This window comes from Somniosus microcephalus, chromosome 6 (assembly GCF_052327205.1).
Source record: "Somniosus microcephalus isolate GS21.2 chromosome 6, FLI_Smic_1.0, whole genome shotgun sequence".
Taxonomy (NCBI): Eukaryota; Metazoa; Chordata; class Chondrichthyes; order Squaliformes; family Somniosidae; genus Somniosus; species Somniosus microcephalus.
In genome coordinates this window covers 174,818,675-174,842,288 of record NC_140992.1, presented here as the reverse complement: position 1 = coordinate 174,842,288, position 23,614 = coordinate 174,818,675, and the positions used below count along the sequence as shown (strand labels likewise).

The window sequence follows — 23,614 nt, the reverse complement described above, 5'->3', positions numbered from 1 at the left end:
TTGGAACATAAAATCTAACCTTTTTTGAGGACATCTTTCCCTTCCTCAGCTTAGAGCACTTCATTTTGCTGCAATATGATTCCTTGCAGCAGAAGTCCACTGGCACATCAATCAAGTGGCTATTCTTCATGTGGGAGCCCAGGCACTGAGGGTTGCATTTTCCCGTTTCCCACCTGCACAGTGCGGGGAGACCCGGGCAGTAGCAGGAAACCTGGACGTTCGGGTATCCCGGCATGCTGTGGAATGCGTGCGGCGTAAAGGGTGGGTTCCCCGCCTGGATGTCAGCCTGATTGACCAGGAGGCTACAGGACCAGGTAAGTGCTGGGCCTATCGGTTGGGGAGGGGGTCCAAGTCGTGGGGGCGTCCCATCCCCCGGGGGGAGAGGGTGTCCGATCCCCAACCCTGGGGCTGAGTCGCGATACCGGGGGGTGGGGTGGTACCAAGGCGGCGGGGGGTCTGATCACCGACCCCGGTGGGGGGTGCTGGTGGGGGAGCTTTGTGGGCTGGTAATCCCGAGCCCTGGGATCCCTGGCTGCCTGCAAAGCAGGTTAAAGTAGAGGCTCAGGCCTCATTATAATATTTAAATTGCCAACCTGCCTCCTGGCAGCAGGTTGGCACCCTGCCCCACCTGAGTGACAGGTGAAAGTGGCCGAGTTGGAGGCAGGTTGGGGTCGTGTTTTACATTTTTACAACTTTCACTTCCCTCCCATGCCTCCAACCCACCCGTTCTTTCCTGAGAAAACACTGAGGCCTAGAAATTCAGTTGGTTGTGCCAGCCGTTAGCGCCTTAGGAGGAGTAGATGTCGGGCACTAGGCGGCTAGCGCCCAGGCGCAGCGCGATCTGCGCCTCGCCCCAATTTCACTAGAGATTTAGCGGCGGCGCAAAGTCTTTGCGCGCGCTCAGCTGCGCGCGCAGATCATGACGTCATTTCCTCGTGCAACGCCCTTTGTGCGCCCCGAACCGGAACTTCAGTGGCAACGCCCCATTGTGCGCCTGGCGCCCCTAGCGACTGTTAGAGTGGAACGGTGCTCAGCCGATGCGGGGCGCGGGGGGCGCAAATTAAAGGGCACTCCTCCTGCACTATAAAAGGCTGCCATTTCGCAGCACTCCTTCTTGAGAAACGGATCTTTGGAGAGGGACCAAGGTAGATAGCTTTCTGCTTTGGCCCAACACTCGGACAGGTACTTCTGGCTTCAGGCCACAGCTTTCCACTAGTCTTTGCCTTCATTGACATCTCATTGTTTGCCAGCATATTATGGGGGCTGCAATGGGTGTCAACGCTGGCTTTCTCAATTACATCCAAAGGGCTCACAGACGCCGTGAGAGAGTGGCAGCCCTGGCTAGACGGAGAGGGGGCAACAGGCGTCGGGAAAGGAGGCCTTACCCACCCAGGGTATACCGCCAGCAGTTCTCCTATCTCAACATGTCTGAGGAGCAGTGTGTTCGGAGGCTGCGATTCAGAAGGGACGTGGTCACAGAGATCTGCCAGCTGCTTGGCGGTGATCTGCAGCCACAGCTGAGGAGCAGGACGTCTCTGTCGGTGGAAGTGAAGGTGACGGTGGCTCTCAACTTCTATGCCACCGGCTCCTTCCAATCCGCTGCTGGGGACATTGCCAACATCTCCCAGTTCGCCGTGCATTGCTGCATCCGCCAGGTGACCAATGCCCTTTTCAAAAGGAGACGTCAGTTCATCTCCTTCTCCATGGCCCTTGCCAAGCAGCAACAGCGTGCAATGGGCTTTGCAGCATTCGCGGGCTTCCCCATGGTGCAGGGCGCCATTGACTGCACGCATGTGGCTTTGCGGGCATCTCTGGAGAATGCCGAGGATTACCGCAACCGGAAGGGCTACCATTCGCTGAACGTCCAGCTGGTGTGTGACCACAGGCAGCTCATCCTAGCTGTCAATGCCCGCTTTCCAGGCAGCAGCCACGATGCCTTCATCCTGCGACAGACTTCTGTGGCAGACATGTTCCAGGCACAGCCTCACCCACGAGGATGGCTTATCAGGGACAAAGGCTATCCTTTGTGTACCTGGCTGATGACCCCGCTCCATGCGCCCAGCACCCCTGCTGAAGAGGGATACAACGAGAGCCATCAAGCGACCAGGAACATCATCGAACAAAGAATCGGCGTCCTGAAGCAACGGTTCCGCTGTCTGGATTGTTCCGGTGGAGCCCTACAGTATTCGCCGGAGCGAGTCTCCCATTTCGTGGTCGTTTGCTGCATGCTGCACAACCTGGCTATCCGCAGGACTCAGGCACTGCCACCAGAGATTGGAGGACCACCTCAGGAGGAGGAGGGAGGCAGAAAGTGCAAGGGCCGCCCGTCGCCGGCTTATTGAACGTCGGTTCTAGGCCCCCTCTCAGGGAATGGCTTGTGCCAATGTCAGCAGATGAATGTAGCCGCTCCACAAGCCCTCAGCCGAGCAGGGCAACCAGGACTTAACCAAAAAACCATGCACACTGCAATTTAACAATAATTTATTGCAAACCTCTGCCCTTCCCACATTACATCCTCATGTGGAGAAGCCCCCTCCAAAAACACAAAACTACCAGTCTCGGCCTTACAAAAAGAAAGAAAGACACCAGTCTCGGCCTTACAAAAACACAACAGGCATTTGAGCATACCTTCTACTTTTTGCCCTGCAAGGGCGATGCCTTTCGCATCCTTGCCTGGCCCCTGCCCGCCCTGCAGCTCCTCCTCAATGGGAGCCCAGTGGCTGCAGCAAGGCTGGGGGAAGGCTGCTGAGGGGCAGATGGCGTGACGGCAGATGCCCTTGGGGGTTGGCCTGCACCAGCTCTGGCCTTGGAGTGGCCGGCTGCTGACTGCTCCAACTCTGGCTGGGCGGCAGCAGTCTGTCCAGTGGCTCGTGGCAGCTGCAATGGCAGAGTGGCAGTGTCTGCTGCAGGAATGGTGCCAACCTGGCAGATCGCAGGTGCTCGCTGGTCGCCTGATACAGTGGCACTCGCACGGGCCAGCACTGCAGCATGCGCAGCAAACAGCTGAAGGACAGACTGCTGGGCTGCTGCTGCGCGGCGGGTGCCCTGGCGATGCCTGGCTGATCCAGCGAGGGTGGCAGCAGTTAGTGCCCGTGTGGCCCTGGTCTGTGTCCGCATGACACCAGCCAGTGAATGGACTGCACGACTGAGCACTTGGCTAGAAGCCGACTGTGCTGCCGCGAAGTCCTGCAGACTCCTGGCCTGTGCTGCACTGAATTGTTCCAGACTCCTGGCCTGTGCTGCACTGAATTGTTGCAGACTCCTGGCCTGTGCTGCTCCGAATTGCTGCACACTCCTTGACAGAGACTCTATGGAGTCAGGCATCCTTGCCACTGCAGCCATGAGCTCAGTGTGCCTGCGCTCAGCCTGGACGGCCATTTCCTCTAGGAGGCGCACCTCCTCTGCGCTGACCGTTGCAGGACTGGAGGCCGCACTCACCCTCTGGGGAGAAGTCCGCCGAGCTTCCCCACCCCTCCCGCGTTGCTGCAGGCCACTGGGCCCCGGAGCTTCACTCTCCTCCGACCCTTCCCCCTGGCTCCCCTCCAGGGAAGACGTGTCCCCTACATCGCCATGGGCTGGCGCGGCTGAGGGTGGCACTGATGGGCCGGCTTCCTCTTCCTCCTCCTCGTCTTCCGAAGGGCTGACTGTGGCAGCTTGAGGGCCCGCCTCCTCACCTGGCGATTCACCATCTGAAAGCAGGAAGGCACAAGAGTAGCTTTAGAGTGAGGACAGGGCGGCAGCGAGGGAGGCATGAGTGCTGCCATTCACCGCATTGGTCGGACAGTGACAAAGGATGGTGATCTCATGCGCAAGTGGAACGAGAGAGGTCCAAAAGGTGATGCCCTTACCATTGGTGCCCAGAACAGGGTCGGCATCTCCACTGGCGACGGGGCCAATCAGCCGGCCTGCCATAATGCGCTCCACACGCTGGTCGAGGTCGGAGAGCTCTTTGAGGTCAAGACGGCCTCCCCCGGTCTCAGTTCGGTTGCGCCGGTTGTGCGCTACCTTGGCCTGCAAGAGAAAGGACGGCCTCTAAGTACAGTGTGTAGCCCTGATCTTGTCTGCACTGCCTCCCATGGTCGAATAGCTTGTACAGTGTGTAGCCCTGATCTTGTCTGCAATGCCTCCCATGGTCGAAGAGCTTGTACAGTGTGTAAAGTGCTGAATGTGCAAGTGATTTTCATGCCAGTCCCATAGCTGCTGGATGAGGGCTGGCCATTAGGGCTTTCAAGTCCCTTTGCCCATAAAGTGAGGTGCACATGCAAGGATGAGGAGGACACTGGAAAGGGTACTCACCCTGACAACCCGAGTGAGGTCGTTGAACTTCTTCTGGCAGTCCAAAGATGTGCGGGTTAGGTTGATTGGCTATGATAAATTGACCCTTAGTGTTAGGGGGATTAAATACGTGGGGTTATGGGGATAGGGTGGGATATGTGTTGGTGTAGGGGTTACAGGGATCGGGTGGGATATGTGTCAGTGCAGGCTCGATGGGCCGAAATGGCCTCTATCTGCACTGTGGGATTTCTGTGACTTCTGTGACTTCTGTGCACAGGAGTCCTGGCAACCACGCTGTTGGAAGACACCCTGTTGGAGACCTCCCTCCAGGCTTTCCGGTAGGCGCTGGGCAGCGGCCTCTTGCCACCTTCTGGAAACAGAACATGGCGCCTGCGCTCCACTCCGCCAACCAGCAGCCTCAGGTCACCGTCGCTGAAGCGCTGCGCTCTCTCCCTGGCCTTCTCCATAGCCCTGGGCGTTGTGCAGGTGAAGCTGAAGTGGTCAGGCCTAGGTTGAGGGCTGCAGTGTGCAGGGCGTGGCAGGCAAACAAATCGACCCTCCCCCTTTAAGAGCTGACCGGCGCCAGAGTGTCTGCCGCCAATCAAGAACTCGCCGCACCGGCGCTGCGCCCGGCCTCGGGGCTATCGCTCAGCACCGCCGGCTTAGCGCCTAAAGATAGTCGTGCATCGCCTGTTTTAGCGCAGCAGCAACCTCTTGGGGTGATGCAACTGAATATCGGCGAAGGGGGCGCGACTTGGCGCCGGGCGCAAACTTTAGCGGCCGCCCGACTTTAGCGCCCCAAAAGTGGCTATACTGAATTTCTAGGCCTGAGTGTTTGTGGGCTAAGTGACTATGGGAGGCATCCCAGCCGAGCCTGACCCTGTCCTCACCCGATACACACTACTGGAATCAGAGATCCCAGCCGAGCCTGACCCTGTCCTCACCCGATACACATTACTGGAATCAGAGATCAGGAACAGGAACTCTAAATGATTCCCAATTAGATTCTAAAGGGACTAGATAATGTCGACCATGACAAGCTGTTTCACCTTGTCTAGAACAGGAGAACCAGTGTACACGGCCTGTGCTTGAAAGGGCGGGGGGAAATTCAAATCTAATCTACAGAAACAATATTTCAGTGAGCGAGTGGTCAATCTATGGAACTGACCTCATCTCCTCTGGAGATCTTCCCCCCGCTGCCGCCAACCCCATAGTTCCCCAACCCCGCACAGCCCGCTTCTACCTCCTTCCCAAGATCCACAAACAGGACTGCCCTGGTAGACCCATCGTTTCAGCTTGTTCTTGCCCCACGGAACTTATCTCTTCCTATCTTGACTCTATCTTTTCTTCCCTTGTCCAGTCTCTTCCCACCTACATCCGCGACTCTTCCGACACCCTCCGCCACTTTAACAGTTTCCAGTTTCCTGGCCCCAACCGCTTCCTTTTCACCATGGACGTACAATCCCTCTACACCTCCATCCCCCACCAGGATGGCCTGAGGGCGCTCCGCTTCTTCCTTGAACAGAGGCCCGACCAGTCCCCATCCACCACCACCCTCCTCCGCCTGGCTGAACTTGTTCTCACATTGAACAACTTCTCCTTTAACTCCACTCATTTCCTCCAAATCAAAGGTGTTGCCATGGGTACCCGCATGGGTCCTAGCTATGCCTGCCTTTTCGTGGGCTATGTGGAACAATCTGTTCCAGTCCTACTCGGGTCCCCTCCCTCACCTCTTTTTCCGATACATTGATGACTGTATCGGTGCCGTTTCCTGCTCTCGCCCCGAACTTGACAATTTCATTCACTTTGCCTCCAATTTCCACCCTTCCCTCGCCTTCACATGGTCCATCTCTGACTCTTCCCTTCCCTTCCTCGACTTCTCCGTCTCCATCTCTGGGGATAGGTTATCGACCAATATTCACTACAAGCCCACTGACTCCCACAGCTACCTGGACTACACTTCCTCCCACCCCGCTTCCTGTAAGGACTCTATTCCATTCTCCCAGTTTCTCCGTCTCCGCCGTATCTGCTCCGACGATGCCACCTTCCACACTAGTGCTTCAGACATGTCTTCCTTTTTCCGCAACTGAGGATTCCCCTGTTAGAATAAAATTTTGCTGGACAAGATTTTGCTGGAAAAGACACAAACAACAAATTCGCTGACTGGGACTAATTGAATCACTGCACAATGAGACATGCCACGCTTACGCATGGCTGGAACAAAGTTCATCTCGTGTCCTGACTGGGACTAATTGAATCACTGAGGACTAACAAGGTTCACTGGTATCCTATTATCGAACTAATCACATTCCGCCGGTGACGCGGACGGAACAAGACGGAACGAAGACCTTTTGCAATCACTGAAGAGGCAGAATTGGCAACACGAGTGTGTAAACTCCTGACTGGAGGAAATTAACGATATGCGCTAATAAACGAATTGATTGGATGAATGTAAATGATCTAAAACCAACTTCTTGGAATTGTATATAAGCTTGGCACGTACTACAATCAAAGAGAAGGTGCTCTCGCAGACCGCGTGGTTGCAGACGCTTCTCCCAGAGCTCTGTCATTTAATAAAGTTGTCTCTCTTACTCAAAGTCTAGTTTCCGAGGAATCATTTTTCCTACAACAAATTGGCGCTGCGAGCAGGGTGCCCCGGAGCTGAACAGTCGCTCGAGTCAGTGACCAGGGTGAGTAGTCAGATTTTTGACCACCCATAAATCAGAGACACTCGACAAGGCGACTGAACGGTGAAGCGGCACCAAAACGAATCTGGTACACAGACTGAGTGGGTAAGAGACACTACTTGATTTGTATTTGTGTATTTGTATTTGTGTATTTGTATTTGTGTAATAGTAACTAAGAAAAACCTCGGACCAGGAGGACACTTGTCTCAGACACCTAGCCTCAGGTCGGTTGTTAAGAGGGCAAATGCCCCACGCGAAGGCCAGGACCATGAAGTAGGTGCCGAGACTCGAGACTCCAAGGTGTTCTAAAGTCGTGATACTAGTCAAGTATGGTTAACATTTTTCTGCATTATATCATGTTGCTAAGTGAACTAGGAGATTATTAGTGTCGGTGTTGTAGGACCCTGATCAGGTAAACAGACACCGGGGAGGGGTAGAAACCCCGTCCAACAAGCAAGCGTTACACCTCCGGGCAGTTTTGAGAGAAAGACAAACCCGGACCTCTGAGAACGCTGGCATAGAGTGCGACAAGAAGCTCGGGTATTCTCGGAAGGAAAGAATAGGGGGGCTCTCTAAGGAACAGATCTCCAGACACGAAAGAACGATCGGTGAAGCAGCGGCGATGTCAGGTGAGGAAGTTAAGAGGGGACCTTCGGGCTCCCTCACATATTCTTATATGACAAACCGACAGTCGTTAATTAAGAAGATGCAGAAAGACGGTTGGGATGTGTCACAGACTTTAGAACTCCAGAGAAGCTGGTTGACTAAACAGACAAAGGATAAAACCAAGAAGGCAGGAATATAAGCGTAGTAGTTGACGTCCTGTGGCCCCCATAAAAGGTAAAAGGGAGGGGAGAATTTATGTGTCTGCACTAGTAGGGGGCCGACAATGTGAAATGCTGGTGGACACAGGCGCATCAGTTTCCGTCACTAACCTCCCCCTCCCCATGACTAGTAAGTCAATACTCCTACGAGGACTCAATGGCACTAAAGTGCCAGCTCACTTGAGCACCACGCAGCTGGTGGAAATCGATAATATATACCTCCCCATGAAATTCTATGTGTGTAAAAATAATGAAGGTACAATATTAGGTAATGATATAATGAGGGAGTACAAAGCAATAATTGATTGTGGCAAAAGAAAGTTAACATGGCCAAAGGCGGATGGTCGTAAGGAAAAGATTAGACAACTGGCAAATAACACTGGCACCCTTGGGGTGGCCACCGTAACTACCAGGGATTGGCACGAAGATACGGGAGGATACGGAGCCATTTGTGATTCCATGATTAGGGTATGGGCTGAAACAAAGTTAGATACAGGAAAAGCTAGTATCGACCCTATTAAGATTCCCGGACCAGGACACAAGCCATACCGCCAGTACCCAATAAAGGCGGAGGCTAGGAAGGCAGTCGTGGACATAGTGAAGGGGCTAGTAGAAAGGGGTATCCTGAGGGAAACCACAAGCACTACTAATTCCCCCACATGGCCAGTAGAGAAACCTGATGGGAGCTATAGGTTGACTATAGACTACACGGCCCTCAACAAGGTCACTCCTAAATTACACCCCATCATTGCCAGTCCCTCAACAATTTTGAATGGGTTATCCCCTGAACAGAAGATATTCACCGTTTTAGACATAGCTAACGGATTCTGGGCACTCCCATTAGATCCGGAATCACAAGAGAAATTTGCATTCACAGTAGGGGATAAACAATATACGTGGACCCGATTGCCACAGGGATTCCATAATAGCCCAGCTATTTTTCACCGCGTCATGAGTGATATCCTAAAACAGATAGAAGTACCTAAAGGAAGCACTATTTTGCAGTACGTCGACGACATACTAATAGCCTCGGAAACGAAGGCAGACCATCTGGCAACCCTATATTTAGTACTAAGGGCCCTAGAGACGGCTGGCCTCAAGGTAAGCCCTAAAAAAGCACAGATAGGAAAAACTCAGGTCCTATACCTGGGACATCTAATCTCCCAAGGACTTAAAGAAATGCCACAGGACAGGAAACACGCTGTCCAGGGCATGCCGAGACCCGTAACAGTACGCGGAGTTAGGAAGGTACTGGGGCTCTTTAATTACAGTAGAAATTTTATCCCGGGGTTCGCTAAATTAGCAGAACCTATACAAAGATTAGTGAAAGGGGGTAAACCCGCGTTGGAACCGATAGATTGGGGACTGGAACAAGAGGAAGCTTATACTCAACTAAAGTCTGAGCTAGTATCAGCCCCAGGGCTAGGACTGCCAGATATGAGTAAGGACATCCACATACATTGCAACAATGAAGAAGGGTTTTACACAGCAGTAGTTACACAGGATCATGGGGATAAAAGAAGGCCCGTCGCCTACTATTCCACAGCGGAGGGACCGGTAGTCACAGGGCTCTCCTGGTGCATAGCTGCATTGGATTGTGCGGCTTGGGCAGTAAAGGTTAATGAGCCGATAGTAATGACAGGAAACATTATATTGCACACTAAACACACTCTGGTAGAGATGCTGAATACCGGGAAATTAAGATCCGTCTCGAACATGAGACGTGCCAAGTGGGAGGCCGTCTTCCTCCCTCCGAGTAAAGCAGTAACCATTGTTAGAGACACGGGGGAGAACCCGGCAGAAGGAATACTGGGAATTGGGGAGCCCCACAACTGTGGGGACGTAGATATGAACCTGGAAGAAGATAGGATAAAAGACACCCCTTTAGCGACAGCGGAAGAGACGTTGTACGTAGATGGTTCACGCAAGTATATAGATGGGCTGCCCCGAACGGTGTGGGCGGTGGTTAATGGCGAATTAAAAACCGTAGAGTCAGGACGGATTGATGGAGGCCTATCGGCCCAAGTGGCAGAGCTAGTGGCTCTCACCAGGGCACTAGAGTTGTCAGAGAATAAAATCGTGAACATTTACACAGATAGTAGGTATGCCTTTGGGGTGGTCCACGATTATATGACTGCATGGGGTAGGAGGGGATTCATTACTACGGGAGGCAATCCCATAAAACACCAGCTGAGGATAGAAGCCCTCCTAGAAGCTAGCGACAAACCCCAACAGGTAGCAGTAATTAAGATTAAGGCACATCAGAGGGAACCGGACCGGACTAGCCCGGACTGGTTAAATCACCAGGGGAACCAGGCTGCGGACCAAGCAGCACAAAGGGCGCTAGAGCAAGAAAGGATCGAAGAAGTACCAATAGCCGCTGTGAGCAGCTCCGAGGACGAGATAAGTATTGACAAACTCCATGTGGACACCCCCGACGTCGAAAAGGTACGTGGGAAGAACAAGGCGCAAAGCGGGGAAGCGATAATGTCTGGCGAAAGGATAACAGGGTAATGGCCCCCAAGTGCATTCAAAATACACTATTAGAACTCCACCATGGGCTTGTACACTCAGGGAGAGAAGCGATGATGGGAAGCCTCAGCAAAGAATGGTGGTGGAAGGGGATGGGAAGAGATGTCGCGAGATACTGCCATCGATGTATCACCTGTGCGCAGTATAACCCCGGGCGACCCATAAAGGTCAAAATGGGACATCAACCAAGGCCGCGAGGGCCCTGGGAGCACATACAAATAGACTTCACAGGTCCCCTTCCACCGTCACACGGCAAAACCTACTGCTTCGTGGTCATAGACCAATTCACCCGCTGGGTAGAGGCTTTCCCCACGCGAAATTGCACCGCTTTGACGGTTGCCAGAGTCTTAGCTGAAGAAATAATCCCCAGGTGGGGAATACCAATTCAAATGGACTCTGATCAAGGTACCCACTTTACCGGGAGTGTCATAAAAACGGTATGCCAATTAATGGGAATCAAACAAAAATTCCACATCCCATACCACCCTCAAAGTTTGGGCATGGTGGAACGAATGAACCGAACCCTTAAAAATGCATTGGCAAAGGCAATGCAGACGTCAGGGAAAACCTGGACTGAAGTATTGCCCATTATCCTAATGAAGCTGCGAGCCACTGAAAACCGAACGACAGGCTTGACCCCTTATGAATTGATGACAGGAAGGGCGATGCAATTGCCAGAAGGCATCATAACAGGTGGGGCCGATGTAGGCCCTTTAAAAGATAGACTAAAACAATACGTTCTGGAACTTAGCACTCAATTAAAGGAGATGTGAAAGAATGTCCGTGATAATCAGGAGGACAAGGATCGGGCACAAGAGCTCACAATGACGGCTTATGTTCCCTCAGCGGGTAGTAAAGTCATGGTGAAAACTCTGCCCAGCAAACCAGGGTTCGCCCCAAAATGGAGTGGGCCATATGAAATCATAATCAGTGGGGATACCTGTGCCTGTCTAGACATAAGGGGTAAAGGAGTATGGAAGCATTGGACACAATTGAAAGTATATAAAGACGATTGACTGGCTACTTTCTGAATCTGTTTTACAGGTGATCTGCATACCCTTTGTCATAAAATTCCTGTAAAGACTGGACTGTAGTGATATATTAATCATGTTTAGAGTATTATGGGTAATGGCGTTATTTTACATTGTCACGGGAAGCGCGGTACCCCATTTACGTAAAGAGAGAGGATTGCATGTAAATACCTTTCTGTATATGTCATATGTCTATGCGAAAAAAATGGGCCAAAGCTCCTGCTGGGTGTGCGCCATGTGCCCACCCATACGGGGGGAGGAATCCCATTAAGGCCTGTCCCCTTTAAGGTAGAGATGGTGGTTATTATACTCTAATACCACCTGGAATAAGGAGGATACCATACAAACCCAAAATAGCTTGAATCAGGCAGGGTATAACCCCACGAACTTTAAAGGATGGTTTCATCCCCAGTACGATAATCGAAGGTATCCAGAAGAGCTATTAGTCAGCACAGGGGGAAAACTAAACAATGCAGAGGGGGAAGTCTGCTTGGTAAACTATGACGAGACAGGGTTAGTGGTTGGGTGGAGTAAGTGCAAGTATAATTACACTTTAACCAAAACCAGTACTAAACCACCAGGTGCCCTAGAATGGCCCTACGTGGGAACGTTTAATTTATCCGAAGTGCTAAACCGGACTAGCAATCTACCCTGGAGGGGAATACCTGGGGTCATGTACCAACTTTGGAACAAATTTGAGGCCTATAATAATACCTATTTCATTTGCGGATATAAGGCGTATCCATGGCTTCCACGAACCTGGACTGGGTCATGCTATATAGGATACGTAGTACCATACATCCATCATTTATCCTCCCTAACCCACCACTACGGGTACCAGTCGTTATGGCAACCAGCCAAGCGTGTTAAGAGAGCTATTACGGAAACCGAAAGATTCTGGGCTATAGCATTCCCCTGGTACGGAACAGGAAAAATAGCAAGGGAATCCATAAACATGGCAGCAGTGCTCGAACAAATAGCCAACGATACGGCTGAGTCCCTGAGAGAAATGAGTGCCGAAATGGTGGCGATCCGGACCACCGCCTTACAGAATAGGATAGCCCTAGATTACCTGTTGACGGCGCAAGGAGGCACCTGTGCCCTGATCGGGACAGACTGCTGTACATATGTCCCAGATAGCTCCGAGAATATCACGAACCTAGCAAACCATATCCAAGAAGAAATAAAGAAGCTTCATCAACCCACAAGCACAGGGGGATGGCTTGATTGGTTGCTAGGGAAGACCAGGTGGGGAGCGTGGATGATGCAAGGGATAATAATAATAGTTGTAATTTGTATGTTGATGTGTTGTGCGCTGAGCCTTATAAAGTTGTGTTGCCAAACTGCTATGAAAACCGTGATGCCGATCGCCTCTATCGAGGAGGAACACACCAACCTGCTACCAAGGGACGAAGAACACCAATACGACACTGTCGAAGGAGCAACCGAACCCCCGGACATAAGCCAGTGGCTGTAAGCACCGACGAAAGGGGGACCGAGGATGGTCATCTGGGAGCAAATGAATCGTGCTCCAGGACCAAGAGGAGGGACTGTTAGAATAAAATTTTGCTGGACAAGATTTTGCTGGAAAAGACACAAACAACAAATTCGCTGACTGGCACTAATTGAATCACTGCACAATGAGACATGCCACGCTTACGCATGGCTGGAACAAAGTTCATCTCGTGCCCTGACTGGGACTAATTGAATCACTGAGGACTAACAAGGTTCACTGGTATCCTATTATCGAACTAATCACATTCCGCCGGTGACGCGGACGGAACAAAACGGAACGAAGACCTTTTGCAATCACTGAAGAGGCAGAATTGGCAACACGAGTGTGTAAACTCCTGACTGGAGGAAATTAACGATATGCGCTAATAAACGAATTGATTGGATGAATGTAAATGATCTAAAACCAACTTCTTGGAATTGTATATAAGCTCGGCACGTACTACAATCAAAGAGAAGGTGCTCTCGCAGACCGCGTGGTTGCAGACGCTTCTCCCAGAGCTCTGTCATTTAATAAAGTTGTCTCTCTTACTCAAAGTCTAGTTTCCGAGGAATCATTTTTCCTACAACACCCCTCTACTGTGGTTGACACTGCCCTCGACCGTGTCAGTTCCATCTCCCGCACTTCTGCCCTCACCCCTGCCCCTCCCTCCCGGAACCACGATAGGGTTCCCCTTGTCCTCACCTTTCACCCCACCAGCCTCCACATTCAACGGATCATCCTCCGGCATTTCCGCTACCTCCAAAGTGATCCCACCACCAAACGTATCTTCCCCTCCCCTCCCCTTTCAGCATTCCGTAGGGACCGCTCCCTCTGAGACACCCTAGTCCACTCCTCTATCACCCCAAACAGCCCTTCCCCTTCGCCTGGCACCTTCCCGTGCAAGCGGAGGAGATGTAACACCTGCCCCTATACCTCCCCCCTTCCCACTGTCCAGGGCCCCAAACACCCTTTCCAGGTGAAACAGCGATTTACTTGTACTTCTCGCAATCTAGTATACTGTATTCGCTGCTCACGATGCGGTCTCCTCTACATTGGGGAGACCAAACGCAGATTGGGTGACCGCTTTGCGGAACACCTCTGTTCAGTCCGTAAGGGTGACCCCGAGCTTCCGGTCGCTGTCATTTTAATTCACCGCTCCATTCCCACTCGGACCTCACCGTCCTTGGCCTCTTGTATTGTTCCATGGAAGCTCAACGTAAACTCGAGGAACAGCACCTCACCTTCCGATTAGGCACTCTGCAGCCTTCCGGACTCAATATCGAGTTCAACAATTTCAGATCATAACCTCGGCCCCTATTACACATTTTTTGTTGTTGTAATTTTTCCACTCCTTTCCCCCCCTTTCCTTTTGTTTCTCTCACACGCCTGGCTGCTATCTCTTGCCCTGCCAGTACACTTCACACCTAATCTCAGCCTATTACCATCTCGTCTAGCTCTTTTGTTTCTTTCACTTCTTTAGTCCGATCGCAGCCCTGCCTTCGATCTAATTTCTTTTCTTTCCAGTTTTGAAGAAGGGTTCGACCCGAAACGTCAACTCAAATTTCTCTCCACGGATGTTGCCTGACCTGCTGAGTTTTTCCAGCATTTTCTGTTGTTATTTCGGATTTCCAACATCTGCAGTATTTTGCTATCATACTATGGAACAGGCTCCCTGGGGAGATGCTGGAAGCAGTTAGTATTGATTCATTCAAATGCAAATTAGATAGATTTCTTTTAGAAAATAACATTTTGGGAGACAGTATGTGAGTAATTTGAGAGGTGACGTGTGGTGAGTGTAGCAAGCTCGGGAGTGACAGATGACTTTGGACCTCTGGTTCCCAAAGCTCTCCACCCCTGGGGTTTCCCTCACCTTGTGGCGGAGCCACCAAAGGACTCAGAGTGGTTGTACATAATTCCTTTAACAGCAATGTAGTTACTGTCTATGTCTGTACCTTTAATTACACTGTTTGACTGTACAATGTCTAGTTACCTTTACAGCGCGGTTTCAACGTGATGACGTCATGCCGTTAGTCACGTGATTCCCCAATGGCGGGAAGAACGTGATGACGTCATGACGTCAGCTTTCAGACCAGAGGATCAGTCCTCGTGGAGCCTCCAAAGAGAGCAGACCTGTATTCGATGTATTCCAGCAGTTTCTAGTTAAAACCTGTTTTGTTCCATTAAAGTTCATTGTTTTGATTGCCTGAGTCGAACTCAGTCTTTTCGATAGGAACCTCCGTTCCTACAGCCTGTGGAAATTGACATTATACTTAGCATGCTGGGTAGAATAAAATGGCCAAGTAAAAGAACAAACTTGCTTAGGTTGTAGCTAAAGCAAGAAAAAGTAAATGTGCCACAACGTGTCCAGGACCAAGAGATCTTTCATAATACCCACCCACATTGAGGATGTGATAACAGCTATAATTGACTCACTAGCACAAGGGAGGCATAAGGCTATAGAATAGATAAACTATTAATGATTGTCGCTAGACAAAGAAGCAAAACTATTGAGTAAGCTAATCATCTTGGTAACAAGATGATCAGACATGAGTAAGTAAATCTTGGTAACAAGATTCAGACAGAACCTCCTGACAGAATATATGATTAACTAACCTTGTCTGGAGATATTTCTGTCCTGCTGACCTTTTGATTGTCGTTGTGTAAACTCTTAATGTGTTTAAAATGATACAATACCATTACACGTGATCTATGGAACACTTGCTTGTTTGAGTGTATAAATATGCCGCATTCGCTGATGTCCTTTAGAGATGTTGGCCTAGCTTTTGTCCAGGCAGCTCTCTCCTTGTGCAAGTAAAAATTAAACTAACAATCTGACGGTACTGCTTGTGTTTTAGAGTCTTACTCGGAATCGAGATTTCGACAAGCCTCGTGTCTGGCTCTGTTGTAGACTGATTGCTGTGATTGGTCAACATCTCCATTATTGTTGGACTTTTTTCATCGAGCAATTCCCATAATACTTCCTCTCCTTAATCGGAGGCCAATTTATGGTGTGCTTCTACCACCTTGACTGCGATTAAGCCAACTCAGTGTAGAGCCGCCCAGCTCTCTGTGGTCAGTACCACAATAGGCAATGCATCTAGCACCCTCTCCATCAAACGTACCTGGTGCATGTGGCTGACAGTAATCCCGCAGCTCCTCCAGACTCTGACACACTATCTCCATGGCCATTCCCTGCTCTCTGTCTCCACTGTTCAGGACTAAGTGCAACTTAGGCTCTGCGATGCGACGCACTTTCGCGCCAATCGGTTTTCGCTTGTCCACGAGAACGGCGATATCCAGCACTGCTCCCCCGTGCTCATATGTTATTGGAGGCGTGTCGCTCCAGCCACCTGTGGGAGGGAGTTACATAACTTAGGCTTGGGCACCGAGTTGGGAGAGGGCAAGGAATAAAAATGACAAAAAGCTTTAGAAATAATTCCAGCAGCAAACACTCCCAGATCAGACTATGACAAAGCCAGATTTAGGCAGGAAATCCACACTCCCAGCAGGAAGTTACTCACGCAGGCTCAGAGATAGAGCTACAACACTGTCGCCTCGACTCTCCAACCCGTGCTCCCTACTTGTGCGGCTTCCCGCAGGGAGTGGATTTAACCCTTTAAAGTAATGTTCTTTCTGCACTTCCCCCTGTTTGTATTAAGGTGTTGGAAAACCATCATTGACCAGCTGAGCAGGAAAGCTGCATCTTGTGAAATGTAGCATCTTAACTTACGCTGGGGGAACTTTGTCAAATACATAGAAACTGACAGAAGTTACAACACAGAAACAGGCCATTCGGCCCATCAAGTCCATGTCAGTGTGTACCCTCCACACGAGCAAACAGTCCTAATCACATTCACTCGGCCTGTTCCCACATCCCTTCATCCCCTTTCGCTTCATCCACCTAGCCAACGTAGTAAAACGTCCCAAGGCACTCACAGGCGTGTTATAAGACAAAATAAACAACTCAACTATTAGAAACAGTTTGCTTCTATCTACCCTGTCACATCCATTCATAATGTTCAACACTTTATTATACTGTCCTGTAATCGGTGTTATAACAAAAAAGTTTTTCTTTTTATTAGTGTTTCTTCATACCAGGCCGAATCCTAGTGAGGCATCTCAAATGCTTCAGTCTCCTTCCTGTAGTGTGAAGCCCAACACTGGGCAGAGTATTGTAACTGAGGCGTATTGAAGGTTTTTATATAAGCTGATCGATACCTCTTTTATATTCAACTAGCTGGAGTGCCCGGCGGTGCCGAGGGTTTTTTGAGGGCATGTTGTTGTTGGAAGAGAGACTGGGGGGAGAAGAGAGAGACTGGGAGGAAGAGAGAGACTGGGGGGAGAAGAGAGAGAGACTGGGGGGGAAGGAGAGAGAGAGAGAGAGAGAGGGAAGGTGAGAGTGAGGGAAGGGGCTGGGCTCAGAGCCCGGCGGGTGAAGAAGGGCGGCCGCCATTTTGTGAGCTCAGCGGGAAGGTTGAGACCATGGGGAAGAGCTTGGACTTAGAGCCCAGCCGCGGTGACCGTGGGTTATATTGCGATGACTGTGTTATAGGACAATGAAGCCAGCTACCCTCTGAGCGGAGGAATCAGGAGCCACTTTCTTAAGGCTTTTATTTGATGCTGAATCTTTGCTGGTTGTTCGAATGATGCCAATAAATCTGTATCCGTTTCTGTGACTTTTTCTTAATTAGGAAATGCCCCTAATTGATGAAACCCCGACTCCCTCCCCTTCCTCCCTCTTCCCCCCTCCCCCTCCTCCTCCTCCCTCTCCCTCCTCCCCCCTCCTCCTCCCCCCTCTCCCCCTCCTCCCTCCTCCCCCTTCCCTCTCCTCCCCACCTCCCCCTCCCCGAGCCCTCATCCCCTGCTCCAGTCCCTCTTTCCGCCCTGGGGCCCGGGCCTCGGCACCTGGATGAACGCGTTCCCTTGGACGCTTTTGCCGGCCTCGGCCATCACCCTGATGCCGTTGGCCGAGGCGAACACCCGCAGTGACATGGCCCAGCCGAGCCCAGCGCCCCAGGCAGCCCGAGCTCCGCAGCCGCCATTCGGCCGCAGGCCACAAAGCACCTGAACCCAGCGCCGGCGATGGCTCCGCACCGCTCCGCCAGCCTTTACAAAGATGGCGACGGTGGCTACGCTCGGCTCAGGCCCGCCCCGCCAGCCTTTACAAAGATGGCGGCGATCGCGGGTAGCTTGTTGAGCGGGACGGGAGGTGCCTTGCTTGGGCGTGGCTGGGGAGGAGAGGCCGAAGCTTCGAGGCCTGCAGCCGGGGGTAACCCTGGAAAAGGGTGAAAGGTAGGAAAATTAATGAGGTTAGAGAAAAGATTTACAAATTAATTAACTTTTTAAAAAAACAAATAAATTGTGTTTTAAAAGCAACTTTTTTTTTGCTGGAAATCTAGATTTGAAAATAAACACGCAGAAAGTGGGAAAAATAAATGAATAGTTAGGAATCAAGGTGGCGGCCACTCACCTCAGCTCAGAAGAATTAGGCCCGCCCACACACGCAATGAAACGCCCCCCGTGACGCACCGATTGGTCAACCATCAGGTTAATCCCCTGTACGATTGGTCAACCATCACGTCACTCAACGCTAATGAGCGGAATGTTGCTGTTTTTTGAACCTTTTTTGTATACTGTCGGAACAATTTTTGTCTGACCAAAAAGTAAATACGCCTATGAGAGTCCCCTAATGATAAGCTTTCTTTTGATATAACATATGCGTAGGTACACTCGATAACTTTTGATTGTATAGCTGGACAGACGGAAAGACAAACAGACAGACAGACAGAGAGACAGTCAGAGAGACAAACTCTTTTATATATATAGACTAGCTGGAGTGCCCGGCTGTGCCGAGGGTTTTTTGAGGGCATGTTGTTGTTAGAAGAGAGAGAGAGAGAGACTGGGGGGAAGAGAGAGACTGGGGGGAGAAGAGAGAGAGACTGGGGGGGAAGGAGAGAGAGAGAGAGAGGGGGCGGAAGGAGAGAGAGAGGGCAGGAGAGAGAGAAAGAGAGAGAGAGGGAAGGTGAGAGTGAGGGAAGGGGCTGGACTCAGAGCCCGGCGGGTGAAGAAGGGCGGCCGCCATTTTGTGAGGTCGGCGGGAAGGTTGAGACCGCGGGGAAGGGCTTGGACTTAGAGCCCAGCCGTGGTGACCATCGGTTATATTGCGATGACTGTGTTATAGGACAATGAAGCCAGCTACCCTCTGACCGGAGGAATCAGGAGCCACTTTCTTAAGGCTTTTATTTGATGCGGAATCTTTGCTGGTTGTTCGAATGATGCCAATAAATCTGTATCCGTTTCTGTGACTTTTTCTTAATTAGGAAATGCCCCTAATTGATGAAACCCCGACTCCCTCCCCCTCCTCCCTCTTCCCCCCTCCCCCTCTCCCTCTTCCCCCCCTCCTCCCCCTCCCTCTTCGCCCCTCCCCCTCCTCCCTCTCCCCTCCCCCCTCTCCACTCCCCCTCCTCTCCCCTCCCCCACCTCCTCCTCCCTCTCCCCCCTCCCTCTCCCTCCACTCTTCCCCCTCCCCCCTCTCTCCCCTCCTCCCTCCTCCCCCTTCCCCCTCCTCCCCCCCTCCCTCCCCCTCCCCTCCCCCTCATCCCCCGCTCCAATCCCTCTTTCCGCCCCGGGTCCCGGCCCTCGGCACCTGGATGAACGCATTCCCTTGGACGCTTTTGGCGGCCTCAGCCGTCACCCTGATGCCGTTGGCCGAGGTGAACACCCGCACTGACATGGCCCAGCCGAGCCCAGCACCCCGGGCAGCCCGAGCTCCGCAGCCGCCGTTCGGCCGCAGGCCACAAAGCACCCGAGCCCAGCGCCGGTGATGGCTCCGCGGAGCTCCGTACCGCCCCCGCCAGCCTTTACAAAGATGGCAGCGGTGGCTACACTCGGCTCAGGCCCGCCCCGCCAGCCTTTACAAAGATGGCGGCGATCGCAGGCCGCTTGTTGAGCGGGACGGGAGGTGCCTAGCTTGGGCGTGGCTGGGGAGGAGAGGCCGAGCTTTGAGGCCTGCAGCCGGGGTAACCCTGGAAAAGGGTGAAAGGTAGGAAAATTAATGAGGTTAGAGAAAAGATTTACAAATTAATTAACTTTTTTAAAAACAATTTAATTGTGTTTTAAAAGCAACTTTTTTTTTGCTGGAAATCTAGATTTGAAAATAAACACGCAGAAAGTGGGAAAAATAAATGAAGAGTTAGGAATCAAGATGGCGGCCACTCACCTCAGCTCAGAAGGATTAGGCCCGCCCACACACGCAATGAAACGCCCCCCATGACGCACCGATTGGTCAACCATCAGGTTAATCCCCTGTACGATTGGTCAACCAATACGTCACTCAACGCTAATGAGCGGAATGTTGCCGTTTTTTGAACCTTTTTTGTATACTGTCGGAACAATTTTGTCTGACCAAAAAGTAAATACGCCTATGAGAGTCCCCTAATGATCAACTTTCTTTTGATATAACATATGTGTAGGTACGTGCTATAACTTTTGATTGTATAGCTGGACAGACGGAAAGATGGAAAGACGGAAAGACAGATGGAAAGACGGACTGTTTTATATATATAGATACCTCATGAGATAAGACCTACAAATCCATTCACTTTTTTATAGCCTGATCAACCTGAGATGCTGCCTTTAACGTCCTGTGATCCTCTTCCCCTAAATCCCTCTGCTCTTTCACAGCACCCAGCCTACTTCCATTCAGACTATCATTTTTTTTTACCAAAGTGCCTTGTGGAAGTTTAGGTAGAACATGGCTTTCCACACAACAGGTAGAACGTACAGTCTATAATGTATGTGTTCATCATTCTCATCCTTGTGTTCAAATCCCTCCGTGGCCTCACCCCTCCCCTCCTTATCTCTGTAACCTGCTCCAGCCCTACAACCCTCCGAGATTTCTGCGCTCCTACAATGCTGGCCTCTTATGTATCCTCGATTTTCATCACTCCACCATTGGCGGCCGTGCCTTCAGCTGTTTAAGCCCTAAGCTCTGGAATTCCTTCTCTAAACCTCTCTGCCTCTCTATCCTCCTTTAAGTTGCTCCTTAAAACCTTCTTAAAGATTTTGGTCACCTGTCCTAATATCTCTTTATGCGGCTCAGTGTCGAACTTTGTCCGATAACGCTCTTGTGAAGTGCCTTTTGACATTTTACGATGTTAAATGCGCTTCCTCAGTCCTGCACTGGAGAGTCAGCCTAGATTACGTGCTCAAGTTTCTGGAGAGGGACTTGGACCCATGACCTTCAGAGGTGCTGCCAACTGAGACATGGCTGACAATACTAGTGCACCCTCTCAATCTGTACATTAGATTATAACCTGACCTTAAGGTGCTCAAACGGAGCACAAACAATAAGTTCTACCAGCGAGAAGAGCGCACTTACCTGAGATATCGATACGGGCGGGACACTCGGCCACCACCCAGTGATTCATGGGAGGAAGGCCCACCTGTCCCATCGAGATGAACCCACGTGCTGACATCACGGCCTGTCGGATCAGGATCTGCTCCGCCCCCTCATAGTGACGGGCAGCCCTCACCAGAAGGTCTGGTCTGGGGCACACAAGAGAGAAAGCTGCGTCAAAGGCTTGGTGGGAGTTAAATCAATATGAGACAACCTGCTCCATAACCTGCTTCACGGTGGTTTAGTCCACGGGTTTTCAAACAGAAGGTTTGTGAGGCCCTCAGATTTCTATCCCGCTGTAGCTCCAGAATTTTATATTAAATACCCTTTTCTGTTTTGTTGCTGCAAACTAATAAAAGAATAACATTTTCTTTTTTACGACACCACTGATATCCTTAGCGTAGCTGACAGTCCGATGGAAGTGTCGGGCAGGTAGCAGAGAGGTGGGTGGGAGGGATCAGAGATCAGTGGGGGAGGCAGTAGGAAGGCCGGGATCGTCGGAGGCTGGAAACCAGGGGGGTGGGAATTTTTTGGCTGACGATCAAAGAAGATCAAAGTCCAGAAAGAACTTCCTCGGAGTTTTGATTTCTTCATCTTTACTGTCTGAAAAGGCACGGCATTGTGTCCTGTGTTCGCTGGCCATACGGACAGCAGTACATCATTTCAACATCACTCACAAGGTAATGATCATGATTATACTTGGCCACAAGAGGGATGACTCAAAGTACATTTCAAACCAAAAGAATATCTTTAATATCTTGACCACAAGCAACACTAAGCAAACATAGATGGAGAACTTCTCTGCATTCTGTGTGCATTTAATGTTCCTATATGGAGGAATGTAGGGCACCACACCACCAAACACCATTACTCCTGCTGCTTTCCAAGAAGCCAGCTTGCTGACAGGTAGGGTCAACTGCTTAAGGGAGCTCAGACTCTCTTCCATTTTCATTTAAAAATAAATCCAGACAAGGATGCCAAGGGGGGTGGGGGGTGGGGGGGGGGCGGGGCGGGTAGGAAGGCCAGGATCGGAGGGGGCCGGAGATCGAGGGGGGTTGTGGAAAGCCAGGATCGGAGTGGGCCGGAGATCGAGGGGGGTTGTGGAAAGCCAGGATCGGAGTGGGCCGGAGATCGAGGGGGGTTGTAGGAAGGCCAGGATCGGAGTGGGCCGGAGATCGAGGGGGGTTGTGGAAGGCCAGGATCGGAGTGGGCCGGAGATCGAGGGGGGTTGTAGGAAGGCCAGGATCGGAGTGGGCCGGAGATCGAGGGGGGTTGTAGGAAGGCCAGGATCGGAGTGGGCCGGAGATCGAGGGGGGTTGTAGGAAGGCCAGGATCGGAGTGGGCCGGAGATCGAGGGGGGTTGTGGAAGGCCAGGATCGGAGTGGGCCGGAGATCGAGGGGGGTTGTAGGAAGGCCAGGATCGGAGGGGGCCGGAGATCGAGGGGGGTTGTAGGAAGGCCAGGATCAGAGGGGGCCGGAGATCGAGGGGGGTTGTAGGAAGGCCAGGATCGGAGTGGGCCGGGGATCGAGGGGGGTTGTGGAAAGCCAGGATCGGAGTGGGCCGGAGATCGAGGGGGGTTGTGGAAGGCCAGGATCGGAGGGGGCCGGAGATCGAGGGGAGTTGTAGGAAGGCCAGGATCGGAGTGGGCCGGAGATCGAGGGGGGTTGTGGAAGGCCAGGATCGGAGGGAGCCGGAGATCGAGGGGGGTTGTGGAAAGCCAGGATCGGAGTGGGCCGGAGATCGAGGGGGGTTGTGGAAGGCCAGGATCGGAGGGGGCCGGAGGTCGAGGGGGGTTGTAGGAAGGCCAGGATCGGAAGGGGCCGGAGATCGAGGGGGGTTGTAGGAAGGCCAGGATCGGAGTGGGCCGGAGATCGAGGGGGGTTGTAGGAAAGCCAGGATCGGAGTGGGCCGGAGATCGAGGGGGGTTGTGGAAGGCCAGGATCGGAGTGGGCCGGAGATCGAGGGGGGTTGTAGGAAGGCCAGGATCGGAGGGGGCCGGAGATCGAGGGGGGTTGTAGGAAGGCCAGGATCGGAGGGGGCCGGAGATCGAGGGGGGTTGTGGAAGGCCAGGATCGGAGTGGGCCGGAGATCGAGGGGGGTTGTAGGAAAGCCAGGATCGGAGTGGGCCGGAGATCGAGGGGGGTTGTAGGAAGGCCAGGATCGGAGGGGGCTGGAGATCGAGGGGGGTTGTAGGAAGGCCAGGATCGGAGGGGGCTGGAGATCGAGGGGGGTTGTGGAAAGCCAGGATCGGAGTGGGCCGGAGATCGAGGGGGGTTGTAGGAAAGCCAGGATCGGAGGGGGCCGGAGATCGAGGGGGGTTGTGGAAAGCCAGGATCGGAGTGGGCCGGAGATCGAGGGGGGTTGTAGGAAA

The 23,614-nt window shown here is 51.9% G+C and overlaps 1 protein-coding gene across 1 annotated transcript in view; it reads right to left on the bottom strand.

Annotated features, from left to right (window-relative positions):
- fcsk (fucose kinase) overlaps nt 1-23,614 on the bottom strand; it is a 163,830-nt gene that overhangs the window by 15,574 nt on the left and 124,642 nt on the right. The window contains exons 14-15 of the mRNA XM_085990959.1: nt 21,225-21,391; nt 15,967-16,194 (exon numbers count right to left, since the gene is read on the bottom strand). Of these exons, the coding sequence (XP_085847085.1) occupies nt 15,967-16,194; nt 21,225-21,391 (395 nt within the window). The remainder of the gene's footprint in view (nt 1-15,966; nt 16,195-21,224; nt 21,392-23,614) is intronic.